The sequence below is a fragment of the Notechis scutatus genome, chromosome 3 (assembly GCF_049901735.1).
Source record: "Notechis scutatus isolate UNSWTSFEM ecotype Mainland chromosome 3, rNotScu1.2, whole genome shotgun sequence".
In the NCBI taxonomy this organism is placed as follows: Eukaryota; Metazoa; Chordata; class Lepidosauria; order Squamata; family Elapidae; genus Notechis; species Notechis scutatus.
This window is the reverse complement of record NC_142011.1, coordinates 24,727,703-24,751,269: the sequence shown is the minus strand read 5'-3', so window position 1 is coordinate 24,751,269 and position 23,567 is coordinate 24,727,703. Positions and strand designations below refer to the sequence as shown.

Sequence of the window (23,567 nt, the reverse complement as noted above, 5' to 3'; positions counted from 1 at the left end):
CTAAATTTGCCTTCAGAAGGTGTAGGTGCTTCATCACTGAAGGTTTTTAAGAAAAGACTGGACAGCCACTTATCTGAAATGGTATAGGTCTCCTGCTTGAGCCTTCAAGGTCCCTTCCAGCTCTATTCTGATTGATTGATTGATTGATTGATAGGTATTTTAAGCAGCTCCAAGTTGCCCTGTTTAGCCATGATTATTTTTATTAAACAGTCATCAAGAAAGAAATATTTTCAAGTTGGAAGGATCTGTTTGTTTATTAGTTTTCCAAGAACTTCTGGTTCATGGCATACAAAGTTCTCGAGAACGTAAAGAGCACAATATGTGACTTAAAGTAAAATAACTGGCCCAAAAGTTGGACTGTGCAAATAACTACACTGATCCACTCAATTTCCTATGTATATGCAAGTAACTCTGCATATGTTATTCTTCTTCACAAACCTAAAGTGATTGTAGGCTTATACTGACTGAATGAATCACACAGCGTAAGTCAGCATGTTCATATTATCGACAGTTCCAAGACCTAGACCATAAAAAGTTTCCTGATACTGAATCTAAATTTAAATTGCCAGCCCAGTTCAGTTTCAGTTTATTTTGGCATGACAGGTTTTGTGGTAACTTATAGGTAGCAATATCAGATTCCAGAAATTCAAAATGGATTACTACATGTTCCAACCCGCTGCACTGCTTCTTAATTAATAATATTAGATACGCATTTAGGTTTTTTTTAGTCATCCTTTAAAGACTTTCTAATTTTTCACAGCAGTTGCCCTTAATCAGTTCTTTAACATTCTACGTCAGTATTCATATATACGTAGTTTAAAATAATAGAAATGAGCTGGCATTACAACTGAACAGCGCTAAGAGAAAGTTAATTATTAAATGTATATTATGACACATGAGACATTGTATTCTTTTTATAATCAAGCATGAAATAAAATGTAATATTTGTCCATGAGAGAGGTTCAAACATCAAATATTTTGTAATCTGCGGAGGCTTTTTTATGCAAGCGTTTGAGAGATTTAATCCCTTACACTTGAAATTCTTTACTATCTTCTCATGGAGCTTACATATGAGTAGACATATATTCTATAGGAACTCTTCATGATTCATCATATATCCTGGATTATGATTTTTGAAACACAATAAATTGACACTGACTTTTAAAGCATTGATAAGTTTTAAAATTTAAGTGAGTTCCTGATCGACTAAATAAGAGAATTTAAAATCAGTTCATAAACATCTCTCTACAGTAGAAAGACAGGCCTTACAATTCTAATTTTAATCATGGTAGCTTGAGAATATTTTTTTCCTGGAATTATACTTATATGCTATATGTAAGGTTATATTAGCTGGATAAAAGCCAAGAAAAACACTGAACAGTTGTTATTAACAGCAGGTGAAGACTAGGCCTTTGGTGACTAACTGGTGTCTTTGGTCTATTATTTTTCAAACATTTATTTATTCATCTATTTATTTATTGCATTTGTAGAACACCACCATTCCAAAGAACTTGCAGTGGTCCACAAAGATATGTAGTTGATGCATTTGTTAGGTCTGTGTGATTCTTACACATCCTATAGATTACCTGTTTGCATCTTCTGAACAATAACCTCTCCTCTTTCTCCCATCCCTCTTCATTACACCCACCATGCAATTCTGTACATTCTGAAAAATCCCACCTGGCAGACAACCAAGAACAATGAAGTACTATTGTTTTTTTGGCTCAAAAGTAAAACTATCCCAAGTTCCTAGACAAAACGGAGAACTATGTGGAAATTAATTTGGTGCCAAGTTATTTCTTTGTCTGAAACAGGCTTCCAGAAAGCATCTGTCAATGAAGATTAATTGTGGCCAAGCCTATAATGTGTTGAGTGTTCTGCATGCAAGTTGCCGATTGCAATCAGAATATAAATGTCAGGGAAACCAAAAACAATTTTTCCTACCGTATACCCACAAAAGTCCAATTCAGATACCAACAATTATGGAGTCGGCAATAGTAACTTATAATCACTCATGGCTACCCAAACAAATTGGCCTGTTTTTGGCATGGGAAGTTGGTTTGTTTATAAAATTTCTATAGCTGTCAATCCTATGGCAACTCACAAACAATAATCAAGTAGTAAAAACAGTAAAGAGTATATAAGCCAATGAAAAACTTCCTGGGGCCCAAATGCAACATATCCAGAACAATATTTAGAACTTCCCTGGGCTCCAGACTCATACTGTCTAAAAGCTTTGTGGGAAAAGCCATGCCTTCACAGCTTTTAGAAGGCCAGGAGACAGGGTGCCAGATCTAGAGGGTATTCCAAAGGGCAGAGTCATGTATCATGAAGGTGTGCTATCTAGGGCCTTGCTAGGTAGCAACATTTAAGGGATATGATGCAGAGAATGTCCAGACCTAGTACAACAGACAGATGTTTTGAAGAATATCAAGGTTGTATGCCATTGTTATCCCATGAAGAAATTTGCTCCATTTTTTAAAATGGCTGCAAGAGGCAACCGTAAATCAGAGTTATTGGGCAGACACGCAGCTTGCAGTAGGATCTCTTCTATTTTAAAGGTCAAATGTGATTCATATGGTGTTCTACATACATCTGTGACATCCCCCTGCAATTAATGTCGAGTGAGAACTAAATGCTGTACAAACACTTCTAATTCTCTTGAAAGGCCATTAATAGAACCTTCCTTATTCTCTAAGATATGAATAAGAGTTGGGATTCAAATTGCCTCCCTGCCTTGAACAATTCCATGTACAGTTTCCCTTCCCTTTCTTGACCAGAAAATGCTATGTCATATTGTTTTCCCTTTATTTTGGAGATAGTTCCATCTTCTCCTGGATGAATTGGGAGTGGGGGAGGAACACTACAGTAGGGACAAAAACTAATGAAAATAACCTTAGTGCATCAAATATTTGTTTGTGCTTCATATCAGGTTCCCGGTAATATATACATACATATATGCCTTCTTCTTTGTCTCCTAAGCCATCAAAACAGAAGATAGCCTGAGCCATTCACCTGGTCAGAGTGGGTTTCTTAGCTATGGATCCAGCTTCAGCACGGCAGCATCAGGCCAGACACCTTATGCTTACCAAATGCATGGTTAGTATTCAAAATCTGTTGCAGCTAAAAATACTTAACAGAGAGTGTCAATATGTCTACTTTAGCATTCTGCTTTGTTCCATTGGAACAGTTTTCTCAAACAGCACTCAGAATGACATTGAGGCAGCCTTGTGCTGCACAAAATTGCCTACTCTGTATTGCAGGAGTAATAAACCTTCAATTAAAGCATTATTTGCTCAAAAAAGTAAAAGGTCTAAATTTCGCAAAATGGGTAAAATGTTCTAAAAAATCATTATGTTCTTGCCTGAAGGCCCAAATGATTTTAGTTATTTCAAATCTCTCTCTCTTACACACACACACACACACACACACACACACACGCACTATACACGCACATGCACACATATGCTATTTTGTGTGGCTAAACAGATATATAGTCGTATCTTATATCATGTTGTTTCCTGAATAAACTGCTGCCTCTATTACATTATTTTCCATATTTTTGCTTAACATTTTTAGAATACAGATTGCATTTATGTGATTATATTTAAATCCCCATTTGTACATAATTCTTTATTCATAAATATTAAATGCTTTTGCACCCTGAATACATATCAGTATACTGTCAATAGATCCTACTTATGGGATGCAGTTAGCACTATGTTGGGTTGAAAGGTTAGAGAAGCTAGCTTATAAATGAACAGTTTTGGGGTGGAACTGGACTGTGATTGTGCTTGTGGCATATTCACCAAGATGTAACAAAACTGACAATTACCTAACCTTACAGTTAAAAATAAATAAAGAAAATGAATTAATGAAAGAAAAATATGTCACGTGCCTGATTTAAGTTGTAATAGAATTGAATAAGTGGTCTGATCCTGTGGCATTTGATCAATAAATATATTCCAATAAACTTAATTATGAGTAAAAGGGCTAAAGTGTGTATCAGGAAAATATGAATTGGCGCCTTCTATATTAGAATAGGTGCTTAGGAAAATTGGAATCCATTAATTGGCAATATATTAGTCTCCAATAAATGATGATAATAGAAGACCAGGAGATGAGTTTTGGGGGAAATTATGCAATGAATTAAATCGGGGGGAGGGATTCTAACTGGGGACTTGAAGTTGATGGTTAAGGTGAGATGAGTTAATATGGAAAAAGAATGCATGAGGATGGTAACTTATAGTTAACTGCTTAGAAATATTTGGGAAAATGGGATTTCAGTATATGTCTATTCATATATATACATGCTAAAGCAATGAGAATATAAATTTAAGATATTTGATTGTATATGAAGAAAGACTGACAGAATTAGTTAAGAATACAAGGGTGTGCTGGTTAGACAATATATAGTGTGCTGGTTAGACAGTATATAGTGTGCTGGTTAGACAGTATAGAATTAGTTTGGGAATGAGAGCTGCTTCATGGGAAATGTAGTTAATGCCTCTTGGGAGATGTAGTTCATGTCACATGGTCACATCTGTAATCTGTTTGGTCACTGAATTGACCACTGGTTGGGCTGAGAGAGTTTTGGGCATTCTTACCTGGACCCCAGCATCATACCGGAGTCTTCCTTTGCTATATCATTATGGGATTAGGATAACCATTTTTTCACAGTGTGAAGACGACAGTGCAAAGATGGGACAAGAAAAGGGGCAATGGGAGTTTCTAAACGGAATGGGCTATTGTTTGGGGCATTGTCAGGGATATAGATTTTGAGAAAAACTGGACCTGGAAGTAAAAAGCAAAAAGAAGCAATAGAATAAACAAAAGTGAAAGTACAATGACTGCAGTAAAAGAAAGTACTGTATCATTCTTATATAATTATGCTGAATTCTCATCAACCCACCTTAAATCTTGAATATCATGAGCTTTCACTTTCTGAATTTCTCATGAATCTGTTTTCACAATTTTTAAACTTCTAGTCTCAAATATAAATTCTTCCCACCAGTATAAGTAGACTCTTATTTACTCAAAAGTTTTTCAATAGTTGCTCTGCGGTGCTCTGGTTTCCATGCTAATCCTGGTTTGATTAGTGAATGCAATTTTCAAAGTAAAAGCACTTGGTGATCCAAGTCACTGAATGTTTCTTCACTGATGGTACTATGTGTATGGTGAGCATATACATTCACAAAGCAGTTTTAAGGGACTCAAATTCTTTTCCTGCAAAAACAAATTAATCTCAGCTGCTTAAAAGAAGAAAGAGTCCACCCAACCATGTTTTTTTTTTTAATGTCTTTTAAAAAGCTCTTTATCTCTGGACATTATTTACCTTTCCAAAGTGCTGATGAAAGCTCTTCATGGGATGCTCAGAACATTTCCTTCCTTCTTTTGAGGAATGTGCTTTTAGAGCTTTCCCACACTGCATACACCTGGGAGGGCACGCTGCCCTTCTATTCCCTTCCCCTCTATTTCCCAACTTTCACAAGCCTCTTAAAGGAAAACAAGCACACACACCCCCAATGCATCTTGTAAGGCCCCATTGCCTTACATTAATGGTCTTGTTGGCTATACAGCAGAGTGCCGTGATCTGACACACCAGAACAGCTGCAAATGCAGTCCTGCCCCCCACTCTGCCTTTCAAATCCAATTGAGGTGTTCCTTACACTTGACCCTGCAACCAAAGAAAGAAATGAATTCCCTTGGATCTTTTGACATTCCTCATAGCGAGGAACCTGGTCTTCTTGCATTGGTTGCCTGAACATGTTTGTTCTACTGGCATTCTTTTAAATGTTAGAGTTGTGCCAGAAAGGGCCACTCAAATTAATAAGGGCCTAGAACATAGAGGATCCCCAGTAATAGAATCCAAGGTTATTTAACTTAGAAGGAAGTTAGTATGATGGAGGTACGTAAAATTGTGCATGGAGACACAGTTTTGGCCTTGTGATTTATCAGACTCCTTAGATTCTTGAAGCATAATGAATTATAAATTTACAGTGATCTGTACTGGAGCTGAGAAGTGGTTAATCCTTTATCTTATGTGAGGTAAAATTGGATGTCTTTTTACTGTACACTACATACCGGACTTTGAGTTGTATATAAGAAATTGTCATACAGAAGGACAACAGCTACTGGTGCTTTTCTCTAAGATTCCATAGGGTAAAATAATGTGTGGCAGTTTTCATACTAATGCTTATGGTACAGTTGCATAAGCAGGAAATCATCTTTGTATTTCATTCCACTCCTCTCAGAGAATGTTTGGTTGTGTATGATTAAAAACTAGCCTCCTATGAGTCAGAATGTATCAGTCCTATACTTTGATTCAAGCATATATTTTTTTAAAGATACACGGCATAACCGGCACAATGGAAGGGGAAATTTCTCTGAGTCTTCTGCAAGAGCTATTTGTGCATTTTATGGTTTCTGCATAGAATTGCATGTAAATAGGAAGATAAGCATAAGATTTCATTTTATTAGAGTGGTCCACTTTCTTTTCTCCTAAACATATTTTAATAACTCCTGGGGGCAAAAGAATAATGTTAAAACCAGATCTCGCCCTTTCCACACATGAGGCAGTTAGCAGTACGTGTTGCAGAAATATGCCAGCATGTTATGTAACTGTGATATTATGTAGTGATAAACCGATACAGCAAACTACTTCTCTGTGCTCATTGCATGCCCTAAGCAAGCAAATCTCAAAGGATTTAACTTATGCTGGCACGAGAATCTCTTTTGTTTACTAATCTCAATGGATAGATACCTTCAGTGTGGTAATATCAGTTGCTAGGAAATTTGTGTAAGAAAATGGATCTACAATTTTGTTTCTTTAAAAAGTTCTAATTAGCTACTGGTCACTCGTAGTGGGAATAGAATGCTGGTTTAGGAGGTTATTTCATCCATTGGGGATCTTTTTTGGTCTGTTTATTAATTCAATAAGGTATTAAAGGCTCTTCCATGTCATATGCTTTCCATTTCTTCCATTCCAAAGCAATGCTTCTAAATCTGGACAACTTCAGATGTGCTGTACTCAGTATTGCCATTCCTGAGAATTCTGGGAGTTTTTATTCATTTATTTATTAGTAAATGTATATGCCACCCATCTCGCTGTGAGCGACATCACAAAATAAAAATATAAAAACATCAAAATGTTTAAAACATTAAAATTAATCAAATTGAGCAGCCTAGGAATCAAATACAAACCGGGTGGAGGTGGGGTCTTCTCAGTCTATTAAACACGTCCAGCACGGAACGCCCCTATCAGGATCCTGAGCCAATTGGCAGAACCAGGTTTTGACTCCAAGGGGGTGGAGTGCATCTCACCTCAAGGGGCACAACGCCGTGGGAGGCAAAGTCTTTTCCTAGAACCTGCCAGGCCAATGGAATTCCTTGGCCAGTGGAATCTGCAGCATACCTCTTCTGCCAGAGTGGGTGGGTGAGCCAATCCCATTGAAGTTGCAGTTGCCGTCCAGACATATGGAAGTTGGGAAATACTGCTGCATTGTACGATCGTTGTTTTCATTCCTGCTCATCTCAGGTTGCTGATAATGAGCAGTTAGTCAATGGGAGATTGCAAAAATAATCATATTAGTTTCAAAAATGAGAACAAAAATGTTCTCACTCTATGCAGAAATTGCTTGCCTCTCCTCTACCCTCACACTCCTCCCCCCCAGTGTCATATATATTTGGCAGTTTATAAAACATGTCAACAGTTAGTACAATGAGAAATGATTTATGTTCCTCGATCATATAAATCCCATTAAAAGCTGAGATGATAGCACAACACTAAGTTTTGCAGTCAGTGATTTTTCTCAGCAGCTGCAACTGTGTAGATTGCAGTGAAAACTGTATGTTGTGTTGGGTGGGGAAAGGAAAGTAATGGCTTGTTTGAATTCAAAAGCTGGGAAGCAGTTCAAGAATTAAATGCAGAGAGCAAATCAAGCCTATATATATATATGGCATTCAGCTTTGTTCGGGTATTTTCCCACGTCATTGTAGTTGTGCTTTTAAAGTTGTAGCAACGTTTCGGCAGAATCTCATCTGCCATCATCAGGCTTCTGTATTGTGTTCGTCTGTGAGTCAGACTTTTACAGTTGTTTCAGTTTTAAATTTGGGCCATAGAGATTGAAAAAAGACCTGAAAGCATGAATAGAAGAGATGATTACACCAGACTGTCAATTATTTGGAAGCCTGCACTCACAAACAAAAAAATCTCCACACCACTAGCCAGGCAAACACCTGGGCACAAACAGATCCCCCCTGATACCTCCAGCTCAAACACACCCCAACCAGGCACCCAGATGAAATCTAGCTTCCTAACAAATGATAGCCGTCCATTTACTCGGAGCCAAGCTGCACTAAAAGCCTCCAATACAGGAACACAATGTTGCCAGCCAATCAAGACACAAAAAAAGCCACAAAACAGACAGAAGATATTAGAAACACCAGTCAAGCAGAACACAGCCAACTCCAAGACCAATAAACACAGACCAAGACTCCCAACCAATCAGGATGAAGAAAAAACCATTCTGGCACAGCAGTAGGCTAGCCCCAAATTTAAAACTGAAACAACTGTAAAAGTCTGACTCGCAGATGAACGCAATACAGAAACCTGATGATGGCAGATGAGATTCTGCCGAAACGTTGCTACAACTTTAAAAGCACAACTATGACGACGTGGGAAAATACCCGAACAAAGCTGAATACCATACATACACACACACACACACACACACACACACACACATATACATATTCTTAAGTTTTTGCGGGTTCTTACATGTATGTTATTCAGCTTTGTTCGGGTATTTTCCCACGTCATTGTAGTTATGCTTTTAAAGTTGTAGCAACGTTTCGGCAGAATCTCATCTGCCATCATCAGGCTTCTGTATTGTGTTCTATATATATCAGAATGCAGAAACTGAATGACTAAAAGGATTAAGATTAGCTTAGCTGATAAGGTTGCTTATAAAATCTAGAGGTTTCCAAGTTCAAGTAAGGAGATGGGGAGGAGACAAGAATTTTCCCAAACTCTTTTGCAAGTTGAATTGCTGTGTAACTTGCTCATAAGCCAGAAGATAATCAGCTCAGTTTCCCGAGGAAAACAAGGTTGCAAAAATGTGGCATTGGTGTGGCATTGATCTGAAGGGGCCCAAGGTAAGAGCATACTGGCCATTGTTCCTGAGCATCTAGAAGGGGCCCAAGGTAAGAGCATACTGGCCATTGTTCCTGAGCATCTAGATCAGTTTTCCACATCCTTGTGTCTTTGAAACATTATTTCTGGTGAGAGATAATGAGGAATTACAGTCTAACACATCTGAAAAGCAATATGTTGTGGAAGGCAGATCTAGGTTTTTTTTTTGGGGGGGGGAGGCGTGGAGAAGATGAAGGTCAAAGAAGATCAGTCAAGATTTTACTTCCAAGAAACAGAGTACTGAAGACAGTTCCACTGAGAATAGAGCAGACAACAATAAAGGAATGAAGAGCTGGTGAATGGACTAGCTTTTCAGGATTCCTCTCCAGGTAAGGAGGAGACTTGGGATCACCCATAAGTGTTCCAGAAGTCACTACTCATAACAGATTTAGTACTCTGGGAAACAAGGAAACACTGTGTCTTGGCTCAAATTGTGGTAAGAACCTTTATGGACACATGTTTGAAATACTTACTGTTACTTTACTAATCACTTTTGAAAACTCCTTGTTAACTGCTTTTTTTGCTATTAAGAATCTCTGGAATGACAAGTTTTATAGCACTGGGTAAGTTTCCTTTAGCCAAAGATGTTTTATAGATAAGTTTAAAGATTTTTTTTTAAAAAAAATCTGGAATAAACAGGAAAAGATTATTAAAATGTTGATTTTAGAAAGTTTCAAAGATATCAAGAGTCCAGATGGATTTGAAATAAGATTTTGAAATTAATTATAAGGAACCTTCCCCTGAAAAAGTGTTATTTTTAATTATTATTTTCTAAAAAACACGAGAAGATGGGACTTCTTGTCATGAAAAGAATTCAAGCGCTAAGACATTATTAAAAAGAATAAAAAAATTAAGACTTAGCAGTAAAATGAAGGAATATAATGTTGGTTTATATGATCGTGTTTAAAATAGATATATTGTTATCTCTCATGATAACCCTTAATGGACTTTTGCTAATATCAGGATTGAAATGAAAATGATTTAAGGATTTGTTTGCAGATAAGAGATTGGATTTATGGGAAGAAGTACTAAAAGGAGATAAATTACTAAAATTGTTAATACTTGTGATGAAGAAAGAAATAATTTCTTTATATATCTCTGTTCTTTTTCTCTATGGTATCCTTATTTTCTTTCTTTTCTCTTTTTTTCTTTTATTTTTTGCACTTATTTTTGTTGCTGTTATTCTTTTATTTTTCTTGTTTGCATTAGTTTTTCTTTTTAATTGTAATGTTTAATAAAATTGCTATTAAAAGTGCTATTGCTATCAGTTGATTTCTGTACCCACAAGAATACAAAAACAAACCCACATGGATGAGCTTCTGTGGCTTGTGGAATACAGATTGCTTCAACTGAATACTCAGCATAAATCTTCTTTTACATGTTAAAGTACATATGACATTATTTATTGTACACATTAGTGGTGGTGATTTAGATGTCTCACTGACACAGCCTTTGGTATTTGTTACAATATTTCTTCAGGGAGCCTCTGCAACTTGCTTTTGCGGTAAAATTTTCAGTACTTCCTCAAGAAATGTAAATGACTGCATTTATAAACTTTAGCTACGTCTAGTACTATGGAAACTATAGGAGATAGAGACGGTGTTTGGCAACTATCACTGCAGTGCTTCAGCGTCCTAAGACTAAAAATGTAGTTGTCCCTTTTCTCCCAAGCTTCTCTCACAGCTGGTTTGTATTAGGTGCAGTCTAAGACTGTGGAGGCAGAGTTATGCATCACATCACCATGAATGCAAAAGAGGCCTCTGCTCAGGACAGCTACTTTTTTCAAGAGCTACCACGCGTGAGGTTTCCTGTGCTAAATGTGCTATGATTTAAAAACCAGTATGATATGCTAGAATATGGGAGATACACCGGCCAGGAAATGAAAAGGAATGCTGTGGTTCTGTCTAGAGAAATAGCCTGTTTTAGACACCTCTAGGTTTGTCATTGCCTTTTCTGTGGCAGCCCCTGCCCTTGGGAACAAGATCCAGATGGCCTCCACTGCTTTCTTCTAAAAGAACCATAAAGATTCTAGCTTTGCACCCAGGCCTTGGCAAGTGAGGGTGATGACCCTCACTGCATCACGCTTCCCATCTTTTTTCTTTATGCTTTATTGAAACTTCTTTTATCGATGTGAGATGCTCAGAGTTGTTGAGAGTCGAGTGGCTTACAATGTTTTGTAAGCTATTATTTATTAGGGACAATGCTGTCCTCGTTGCATATGGCTGCCACCCAAGAACGTAGGCCTGACCATTGACTGCAAAGGAATATTTGATCAATGCTAAAATTACAGGTTCTCTAATATGAGTAGTGGTCCTCATTTAATGACCAATAAGCAACCATCTGAAGTTAGAACAACACTGAACAAATGGCACTTATGAACGGCCCATGTAGTTGTGGCCATCGCAGCATCACCTCAGTCATGTGATCACAATTTGGGCACAGGGTATTCATCCATGGCGATATAATCAGAATTTGCTACCATTTCTGATGGCTTTCAACAGGCAAAATCAGTGGGGAAACCAGAAGGACGTCACAAAAAATGACCATATGACATTGTGGATTCACTTAACAGTGGCAGTAGGAAGAGCCACATGATGTTAACACAGGGACAGATGTGCCAGTGATGGAAATTCTGGTCATAGTTGAGCAATGACTAACTGTAGTTGATAATTCATAGTTGAGCAATGACTAACTGTAGTTGAATGTCATTATGCGTAAATATTTTGATGATACAATTTGTTATTAAATAGAATTTGTAAAACAAAATGCCACGGACATATGGACAAGAAAGGGCTGTCTTGTTTTGTTTTTCCAAAATTATATGTGAATTTAACACCCACCAATAACTGACTTGTAATCTTGTCCCACTCTTATTCCCATGTTCATTTATCCTTTTGCTTTCCTTTCTAAGTAGTCCCACTGAAGTCTTCCATCTGGAAGGAATTCTGGGAGTTGAAGTCCATAAGTCAGGAAGGGAACATAGTTGTCCACTCCTGCTCTATTGAGTTCAGGTAAAGGCTTAAATAAATCTTACCCTGAAATCCCATCTAGAAAACATATTTATTGGTGTTTAATGTGGTTTCCTGGGATAGTGTATATGTAAATGGTAAATATCATGCATAAATGAGAGCTAAACCTTAGCAAGAAGAATTCATGAATATGTGATCAAGACTTTAAAATAGTTCTAATTTCTGCTGCATCTCTAAGACTCCTAATTCAAATCAAATTCAGACTACAACACAAAGCAATAGTTGAAGTCCTTGGATCTTATGAAAAAGGAATTCTGCACTAAGCCTAAAGTGACCAGCTGCCAATTGTCCGTACATTTTACTAGAATATACTGCAGTGATAGCCAAAAGAAAGATACACGTGTAAAACTTGTCACATGTTAAATTCATCTATTCTCTTGATACACCAAGAACCCTGAACCAATACATTATGGGATAGGAACCAATTTCCATTAGCAGAATTGAAATACCCAGGATTGCTTCCAAGCTGGCAACTTCAATAAGCTGAATCATAAAAACCCGAAATATACCAGGAAACAGACACCTCAAAACTTGTATTAGAGCTTTCCCTTTGCCATATTTTTTTCAAACTGTTTTTAAATTAGGAAACCTATCGTAGGGCAATATGAAACTATAAATTATGGCCCACAGGATCAACCACATGCATATGGGAAGCCCAGAATTTGGAGAAGATTCCAGACAAGAATTCAGATCATGCTACATCTGTTCTTGACAATCAGTTGCAGGTGTTACATGACCAGTAGAGCCAGATTGGTGTAATGGTAAGGCATCAGGCTAGAAACCACAAGACCATGAGTTCTAATCCTTCTTTAGGCACCAAGACATGTGAGGCCAGGCGCCTGCTTCCAATGTCATGAATGCTTTCAATGCCACTTCTGAAAAACCTTAGCAAGAAAACCTCTGAAAATACTACAAGTGATACCTTGTTCCTATAGCCCAACTTTTTATCTCTAACCAAATCCTTAAAACTTGGTTGTTCAGTCTTAGTTAGCAACAGTCCATTAAGATTACCAAAGATAGCAGCAGCACGTCTGTTTTTACACCCATCAAATAAATCAATTTTATATTTTTTCCATTCACTTTTAACAATCCAAATAATGTTCTAGAACTTGATTTCTTCCATATTTTTCTTTGTCCCTTCTCACAAAACTCTTCAAAACTTTAACAAGGATCCAGAGGAAGATTTATTTTAAAAAAAGTAACTTTCAAAAACCTATTTCAAATTGAACTGGATTCTTAGTCCAGTAACTTCCCAAAATACTTGTCATCTTTTTGTTGTCTCTCTCTCTCTCTCTCTCTCTCTCTCTCTCACACACACACACACACACGTATTATGTATGTTCTGAAACCAGTATTTTAAAAAATTTTCAAGAAAGATTGGAGGAGATTCATATGGCACTTTTCATTCCAAAGGTTTCTAATAGCAGAAAAGGAATTAATAGAAAATTTCAGCAGAAAAGGAATTAATAGAAAATTTCCAGTAATAATTAGAAAAGGAAGTATATGAGTATATAGTGTATCAATAAAGGCATCCACCAGGGTTAAGTGAAGATGGTGTTCTGTCATTTCCCAGAGCAATAAATCTACTGGAGACCACTTTCCTAATCAGGAGCAACTGTTTGGAACATTTGGGGGAGATTCCAAATCTTCTCCTCCCAAAGACCGCATATTCGCCAGTTTTTCATTCCATCACAATCATCATCTCCACTCAGGGTGAGTTAGGTATTCAGTTCACCATTTCTTCCACAGCAGTCCCAAGCAAGGTCCTTTCCAACATGTGTGGTTAGTAGCTTTCTGATTTAATCATGCTTTATATATAGCAAAGAGACTTCTATTGCCTGAGATGACCACACTATTCCATTCTCCTTGCCTGAAATGAAGGATGAAAATTGAACCTGGAGACAAAGATTGCCAAACTAGTTCTGGAAGCTGAAGTTATTCCTTCTGATAGGAACCACAATAGTGCACCTATTGTACAGAGTTCTATTATACAGAGAAAAAGAGTAAATGTTGGAGATCATTTAGCAGAAGAAAAAACTTACAATGCATGGCAAAAAAAATGATTTAGTATCAAAATCATGTATAGCCTTTTCTTCATTATCTCTCCAGTTAGTTAGGACTGCACAAATCATTCCATCTGGTATTATGAGCAAGCCAAGAAGACACTTCCACCAGAAAATTGGACATTCTCAAAGCAACTATATTTGTTTAAAATAAATGCATAATTTTACTCTGCTTATTTTTACCTTTTAGATTGTAAACTAAGATTGAGTTGGCAGAACCTGGATGTAGTAAAAACCATTGTGTATGTTAATGGTTTAAAGTAATAATAAGTTCTGTTGCTATTTACATCACAATGACACTAATATAGGGAGTTGGCCAATATATTCCTCCAAGCAACTTGAGATAGTATATTTAATTTTAATTTTTCCCTGTTGTAGCATGTTAATCTCAAAAGCAGGCTAGTCTTAAATACAATGGTTAGGCTCACACATCATGCTTGGTCATAATATTGTACTTTTAGTATAGGGTGGTGTTTAGCCCCACCAATTGTGGCTTAGTAAACAGACAGTAGCTTGTTGCAATATATGACTGGCCGTGGAATTATGGCATAAGTATGTGACTGGCCAAAGGTGACCCAGTAGGCTCCATGATTATAGAAGAGGGATTTCACTTTAGGAGTTAAAATTAGTCTTAGGGTGGAATAATAGCAAAAGAAAAATTCAAACTATAATTTCAGGTAATTGGAACTATAGTTCTATAATCTCCTAGCCATTTTTGCTGGAATGTTTATGAGCTCTAGTCCAAAATTTAATTAGTAGATTAGCAGTTTTCCACAGAAAGTCAACAAAACAAGAATTTTACATGATTTTTTTTTTAAAAAAGCAATTATTTGATATTTTAAAATACTGATTATAGTAAACAATAAGCATCAGTTGTATTATAAAAATAAACATCTTGGTGTCTTGCTTTTATTATAAAATAAACATTAGATGTTTATTATAAAAATAAACATCTTGCTTATTTCAATATATAACTCATACTGAAAAGAAAAGCAGTGATTTTGGAGGAACTTCTGTAGATTGTAAATATAGCAGTTTTCCTACTAGCAAATTAACAGCATTGGCCAGTGGAACATTTTAGACTACGGGCAATTGCTCAAATTTCAGTGACATGTACCCATGCACGCATGCATAGACAGTACTCGGCTGTAACATTTTTAAAGCATATCAGATTATTTAAAATTGAAACTTGCTTAGGCATACTTACTTTTCTGAAACTCAATTCTCTCATGTTGGATTGAGTGCCTTTCTCTACTGCTTTGATGAAGTGTCCTACACCCATACTTGAGTTGGCAGAAAGCTGTAACGGCAGGTATTTAAGTGGTCCCACTGTTGATCCATATGCTGCTTCAATTACCTCTCTTTCAGGTCACTGCATACATGTCAATAGTGGGTGACAAAATCAAGGACAGGTCTGCAACCTTCTCTGTAGGTGCCAGAGGCCATTGCTGCCTCTGTCATTTCAGAGAATTTGTTGCTCTACCCAACACCAAGCTAACTGATGAAGCCAGTGCCAACATGGCTGTCTGAGCAGGTAGCGAGTGCTCTCTCCCTTTCTCTTGTGTGATGGGTAAATCTGTTTTTTTTGGGGGGGGGGGGTCACCAGTTAGTTGCTTTCTGGCGAAAGGTTGCTGACCCTTGGTTTAGGATTTTTATAGTAGGGCAGTTATGTTGAAATTACTTACAAACTTGTAAATCTAGTATGAGATGGGAGAAAAAATCTAGTTGCATCAGTAGGACCTGAACAAAGAACTAAGTTTTAGGGACAATTAAAAAACAACATCCCAAATCAGATCTCCAGTAGTGAGCTGCTACTTTTTATAATATTTATGTAAAAAAAAAGGTTAAAGAAGCAGAAGAAAGAGTGTTAGTCGTAGTGAATGAGTGAAAACAGGTAGAATACTTGGTCAGGGCATCTGATTTCTGCCAGGCACAAGCACATCAAAGACATGGTAACATCAGAGCCCAAATGAAGAAAAGACTTTTCCAACTTTATGCAGTATAAAATAGCATGTCTATTGACGCATCTTTTGAAAAAGACTTGATTCAAAGTACGATAAGTAGCTGTCCATCTGGTTCCACTTTTAAAATTATTTGTTCATTTAAGTAGAGCTACAGTACAATATTGAGTACAGCTGGAACTTGATGATCACTGATTAACTGTACCTTCAAATATAATTATTAAATTGCTTATTGATGAGGATATGTTATAGCTTGATTAAAGTACCCCATTAACTGATTATAAGAATGTATATTAGCTGATTTTTTTAAAGTAACTTTTCTAGCTTAGGGCATCTTTTTATATGCTAAATATAATATGTATAGAAACGGTGTAATTTTCCCAGCATCGAAACATTTACATAGCATTGAAGGCTCATTTTATATCTGGCAGTTTAATTTTATTGGATTGGCAGAGTTTTTTCTTCAGTATTTTAACAGATTGGGTGGCCACAAGGATCTTCAGGCTATGCTTGAGGTAGGGCCACATCTGTGGTTCAAGGATGAGCACACATTTAAAAAACATGAAAGAATTTGCAAATGGAATCAGTTTCTCATGAAAGGATGCAGATTATTTCATTCATAGACTTACTAATGGTCTCAGTTTGCAAGTTGCTCTTTTACATTTCGATGTCCCATTTCACAATCTATCATTAGGGAAGTCCATAGAGCAAGTTCAATTTTGAGTGTTCCTACTGAGTACCTTCCAGTACTGAATATTCGAAGAGCTGTTCTCTTCTAATATCTAAGTTGTTTTATTACCAGCTAAATGTTCTCTATGTTACCTGTGAATGAGGGCATTGTGACATTTTAGCAGCTGATTTGATTGAACACAGATGTGAACTATGCTCCATGTGGAGAAGATCCAGAAGGAAAAGATCTTGGCGTGCAGTTCTCATTTTAAAGGAATACATATGATTGAATGGAAGCCGAATGTCTCAGACCCACCATCAGAATAGGTGAATAAATGTATCATTTACCCATCTGCCCTTCCTGTTGCAAAGGTCAGAAGCTCTAAAAATTAGCAAAGAATCTGAGCAGCTTTGTCCGCATGCTGTTTATGGAGAGCTACCACACACGCATCAATCTGCATTAGACTTACACAAGCAACTTGTACATTTTTTTTCCCTGTACAGGTTTTGCATCAGACATTCCCAAAAGAGCCACCAGCCGGAAATCAGCTTCCTTTAGCTGGATGTGCACTCCTCCAATAATTTCAGGAGCTACTCTGAAAAATATAAATGTTTTGAAGTTTGTGTAATTATTAAGAACAGCTAGGCCAAAAAGATGGAGAAGCAACAATCAAGGGCAGTTTCTGGAAAGAAAAAAACTGGCAGTGGAAAGACATATTTCTATTTTCATTTAGATTATTTAGATACCATGCTATACATTGTTTTAAACATGATTTCCTATGCTGCTGTGGTTAGAAAGTTTTCTTTTAAATATTCTGACAACAAAATATGTCTTTCTGTAACTTAAGTCCATGATTCCCGCATTCTTGGCTGATGGAAAATAAAGAAAATCCTCAGTTTACTCTATTTCTCTTCCTGTCCTGTGTTTTCCATCATTGTTCTTTCTTTTGCAGTTTGCCTGAATATAGGCACAAGGGTGAAAATGCAGTCTAATGAATGCAAAAGAGAATGGAAATACTACTTCCTGTGATTTGGAATTGAAATATTACTTCCTGTGATTCTCTTTATTCATTATTTATTCATTAAACAAATTTATATAGCTGCGTAACTCACAGACAAGTGATTCTGTGCAGCTTACAACATTTTAAAAGTTTTAAAATTCATCATATAATTATCTATCTATCTATCTATCTATCTATCTATCTATCTATCTATCTATCTATCTATCTATCTATCTATCATATGTATATGTATGGGTAGTATGTATTTGTGTACATATACACACATAATTCTGATGCCTAATCTCAAAAGAATATGTATGTCAGTGGTGGGATTCAAAAAAATTTACTACCGGTTCTGTGGGCGCGACTTGGTGGGCGTGGCAAGGGAAGGATACTGTAAAATCCCCATTCCCTCTCCACCCCACTAACCTGCTTTCCAGCTGTGCAGGGCTACCAAAGAAGACCCAGCCGATCAGCTGGGACGCGGGAGGCAGAGAAGAGATGGGGGCGGGGCCAGTCACAGGTGGTATTGGCCGGTTCTCTGAACTATTCCAAATTTTTTCTACTGGTTCTCCAGAATTGGTCAGAACCTGCTGAATACCACCTCTGATGTATGTATATGTATATATATATATATATATATATATATTCTTTTGAGATCAGGCATCAGAATTTCATTTTTTAATGTGTGACAGTATATTAACAGAAAAAAGTAACAAAAAAGTAATAATAAAGATTATCCTATTTTAGATTAGATTAGCCATTTGATTGAGTCCCATTTCCATTTGTGGTCCCCAAGCCTGCTGACAAAGCCACATTTTTAGGGCTTTTCATGCACTGGGGTGGGGAGGGGGAACCAACCGTACCTCAGGGGGGAATCATGTTCCATAATGGAGAGGCCACCACCAAGTGGCCATTTTTTGTGGTTCCACCAGATGACAATCCCTAATCCATGGGACCCATAACATGTTCTGCCTTTCCACCCTGGTGGTCTGAATAGATATAATATGATAAATAAGTAGATCAGAGCAATATTAGATCAACCCATAATAAAAACAACAGAAAACAATAAGTTTTACTTTTCTCCAGCTGGTCTGTTTTGCCTGTTTATCATTTGTATTAGTTTTGAAAATTCCCACAGGAAATAAAGCCTGGTGTAGGTTTTAAAAGACAGAGGAAACATTTTGAATACAGACAGTACTGACTTTGTATTAGCACGTTTCCTGTATTTTAGTATGAAAACCATTGGTTGAAGTCCAAGGGATGTCTATTTAGTCAAGGCAAGCTTTGTAGGCATTTCAGGAGCCACCTCAATTCTGGCCCTGATAGTTCAATGATTATGCAAGTTCTCTTGAGGCACTCATCAAGTGTCTTTGTTCTTTCCTGCTGTTTGGAAGATCTCTCATAATTTGTAAATTCATTGTGTCCAAAAATGTCTAAGGAAGTGAGGCTTTTATTTATTATATATCTATAAGGCTAGACAGAGGTTTTAAGTGTGATATAATCTTGGCCCCAAGCAACTAGAGACAAAAAATCAATTCTTGTGGTCTCCTCATAAGAAGTAACTATCCAAATCACAAGTGTGCAATTTCCTAACTCTCCTTTTCTGGAAATAATTTTGTTAGCAAGAACCTGCCACCAGGTCACTGATCCTTGCTGCGGTGCTTTCCCCTCTTATGGAGACACTTGCAGGGACATTTAATCCACCATAGGCCCTCACCTCCTGTTTCATTCCCATTCCATTGGAAGCCATTGCCCACTATACTTAAACTTGCTGTTGTAAGTTATTTAGTTCTGCATTGGATAAAGGGGTTCTTTGTTCTTCAACTAAAACTAGGATAGCTGCTGTAAAAAAAATCCCCTTTTTCATTGTTAAGGAAAAATTTTACTTGATTTTTTTTAGTCTGGTGGAACCAAATAAAGTACTATTTTGCTTCAACTGTGTTGTCTTCAGTTCATTCTAGTCCAACTCTCTGAATATACAAGAATTTTATTTCAGGCGCTGAGCATGCTTAGACAATATTTTATTTGTTTGTTTGCTTGTTTGTTTTCAGAAGGGTTTGGAAACACAAAGTTGTTCACGGATACATAACCATCTATGATTTATCTCCAGGACATGAATTGTCCAATAAGAATTTCAAGAGGAGATAATGGCTTAGGCTTTCACCCTAAGGCAGATTCCTTGTTGAACCATATTAGCTCTTGACCCAGCCTCTGCTTTTAATCCACCCCACCTCCTTGTAAAAAAAAAAAAAGTTTTTAAAAGCCAGATGTGATGGCAAATTAGTTCTGGAAGCAGATTCTCTTCCTTGAGTGGTTTGATTTGGGGGAGGGGTGCTGAGATTTATTTCTCCCTGCATGTGCTTTTGTGACTGTCCGTATTTGGCAAGCTGCAGTTTGTTCAGCTGTCTGTTCTACTTAATCTGGGATCTTAAACTAAAAACAAAACAAACGGATATTCAAAAAAAGGACACAGCATGGAGACTATTTGTTCCTGCACTTTAGCTAAGAGAATATTTCACTGGTCCCATGCGTTTATTCTATCCTATGGTTAAAAGAGCTGGCTGTCTCTGGAATTAAAAGAAAACTGCATCAGGGGATTGATTGTTTGAGTTCTAGTTGCCCAAAATAAAAACAGAAACAAGCTAATTCATGCTCAGCGCATAGCCAGGGATCCAGAACAAAATTCAGGAATAGTAGGAAGCCTTGCCTTAGTAATAACGTCTAAAGTGTAAAAGTCATCAGAGACTTCCAATGTGTTTCTTGTACACGTTACAATTATGAGTTCTAATTTTGTACACTCCTATACATTTTAATAAGAGGCATCCATGCACAAAAACAAACCTGCCACAGGGATTCCCTTTATTACTTATGTACAAATCAAATCAAATTCTTTATATTGTAGGTAGCAACAGAGGCAGGTCCTCTGAGAATATCCCCTTAAATTTGCCACCCTCTGAAAAATGATTGCCTATTTCTGGGATCAGCAGACTGTTTTCATTAAGAGTTTTGAAGATATGTAGGAGACATTCAGGAAATCCCCATATGAGTTTCAAATAATTAAGATCCAAATGACTGAAGTTCTGGATGGGTCTTGAGATCACCTTGCCTCATACTGTATCTGCAGGTAATTGAGTTATCCATAGCTAAGAGACAGATAAATGTTTATTATATCCTGAAAACCTTAGCTTCTCCACTTGTTTTTTTAAAGATAGTAGATAGTGGGAAAGACCTGTATTCTAAAATAATGCTAGCTAGAGTGGACAATCCTGGGCTCAATCTGCTGTTTTTGTGATGAGGTTCATAGCAGCAGATTCTTAAAATCAGAAATAGTTGAGTGACATATAACCCTAGGACTAAAAGGGATCTCTCAATCTCCTTTCTGGGAAATTGGAATTGCCTTCTGGTCACTATTGCAAAAATTATATGTACAGTTTTTTATACTTTTGAGATAGACGATACATGGAAATTACAATGTCAGGTTTAACTTCAACCCCTGGCCACAAATCCTGATCTAAAATTTTCCTTTATGTTTGTCAGATGGTCCATCAAATCTACTTAAATTGAGCCTAATAACGTATAATTTATCTTCTCTTTTGTTTTCTTGTCCTCTCTTTTTGGCATAGGTACCTCAGGGATTTACCAGGGACCTAATGGCCTGACGGGTTCTGCAGGGTTCAGCACAGGGTTGCACCAGGTACAAATTCAGTTTTTTAAAGTATGAAAAGATGGTTCTTTTACCTTGACAATATTTATGGACTGCCTTTCCTTTCCAGCCTCTTCAGTTGCCATCAACTAGTCACTATGAAAATGAATGATAAAATATCTTAGAATCAAGATTGATAACAGAGTATTCAACTCAGCAAAATCAAGCAAAATTAAATGGTGAAAATGGCAGAAAAACAAAAAAGCAACACATTAAAACTTACATATACATTGTTGGTTCAACAACAGACTCCAGACTTTCATTTAAGAGACTGACAGATTGAAAGAGATGACAACTTGGTCCTAAGCCAATAAGAATTTACCAGCACTTGAATGTGGTCCTAGAAACACACTACCGATCTGTGCAATAATAGAATTGATGTAATAAAACAATTGCAGTTTCTGATCACTTTACTTCCATCATGTTCTGGATTGCACCAGTTGAACTCCCTGATAAAATGTAATAAATTGTCCTTCTATCAATAAAGCAGTTGTAACTAAGATAAAGCTTCTCCTACTCTGAGTAGGAGCAAAAGATCAGCCAGAACAAATATCATAATTTCTATCTGAATTTTCAGATCAGTATCAGTTTCAAATTAGTATCAGATCTAAGTGATCAAACTGTACACTTAGCACTTTAGCAGGCACATTTAACAGTATTACGATATTAGAGATCTCTGTCTGAAGTAGTCTATAGCAGGGGTCCCCAACCTTCAATCCATGGACTGGCACTGGGCCACAGCATGCCAGAAACTGGGTGGCACAAACAAGTGAAGCCCTATCCATGGGATGCAGGCAGCATGCCCCTTCTGGTATGCAGAAAAACCTCTTTCCACGGAACCAGCCCATGGTGCCCAAAATGTTGGGGGACGCTGGTCTACAGTATAGTAATTCTGTTTGACTTAATAAACATCTCTTTTCTAGCCTTATGCATACATTATATCAATTCAAAGGGTTGTGACCTATGGACAGAAGATAGAAATGTGTAGTTGCTTATATGTGTGTTAATTAAACTATAATCAGAATCTCTTGCTGATTCTATTCTCCTTCCCACTAGCTCTGTGTAATAGTTGTTAAATAATATGAGTGACAAACAGCTCTTAAGAGTTCTGTAAATCAAACACTGGGACAACTCATCTAGCATCACCTTCTAGAATTCATTGTTCAGGAATTGACATTACCATACAACCTTAAGATTTTGTTATTCAGATAATAATTTATCATATCTTGATATTTGGAGACCAAAACAAAGCATGAATATGAACACTTACAGAGCTCAATAGCTTGACAGGAAACCTAGCAACAACTACTCTCAAAACTATTTCCTTATCTTTCCCCTTCCTTCACCTCCATCTTTCCCTTACCCTTGTCTTCCTGCTCTTGGTCCTTGGTCAACACTTCAGTTGCAATATGAAAGCATTTCATACAGTACTTGTATGAACAGCTTAAAAAAAAGAAAAACTAGCAGTTTCTATCATCGTGTAAAGTTGTTTCTTTGCCATGCTTGGCTTTAGGTAGTCATTGGTTGTTTCCGTTTTGCTTTGTTTTTTAAGCTTTAATGTATCACATGGCAACTTTTGTGAGCATGAAGTGGGGAGGGAAGATGACCTTCCTGATTTTGTTTTCCTTTTACAAACTATGTTTTGTGTATGTTCACTCTTGTATGTGTAAATCATATCTATAAATAAATGGTATAAATACATTATATTTAGAAAGGCTATATAAGGAAGACTGCTGGTTAAGTTAATGTAATCCAAGTATGAAATCACTCCTCTCTCTTTTTTCTTCACACAAATGTTGAAATGAGTATTCAAGGCTAAATTCAAGTTCTATGGGACACAAAATGTTTAAGAATTACACTCTTTAATTCTTTTTCCATAAGTTTTGACAGCAGCTTCCTCTGGGATGGAGTGGGGCGAGATTTAGTCCATGGCAGACTAATTAAA

General features: G+C 36.9%; 1 protein-coding gene across 3 annotated transcripts in view; it reads left to right on the top strand.

The window, feature by feature from the left end:
- EYA2 (EYA transcriptional coactivator and phosphatase 2) overlaps positions 1–23,567 on the top strand; it is a 126,089-nt gene that overhangs the window by 68,828 nt on the left and 33,694 nt on the right. For all 3 annotated transcript variants that reach the window (XM_087959330.1, XM_026665009.2, XM_087959329.1), the window contains exons 5-6: positions 2,983–3,099; positions 21,543–21,613. In XM_087959330.1, the coding sequence (XP_087815456.1) occupies positions 2,983–3,099; positions 21,543–21,613 (188 nt within the window). The remainder of the gene's footprint in view (positions 1–2,982; positions 3,100–21,542; positions 21,614–23,567) is intronic.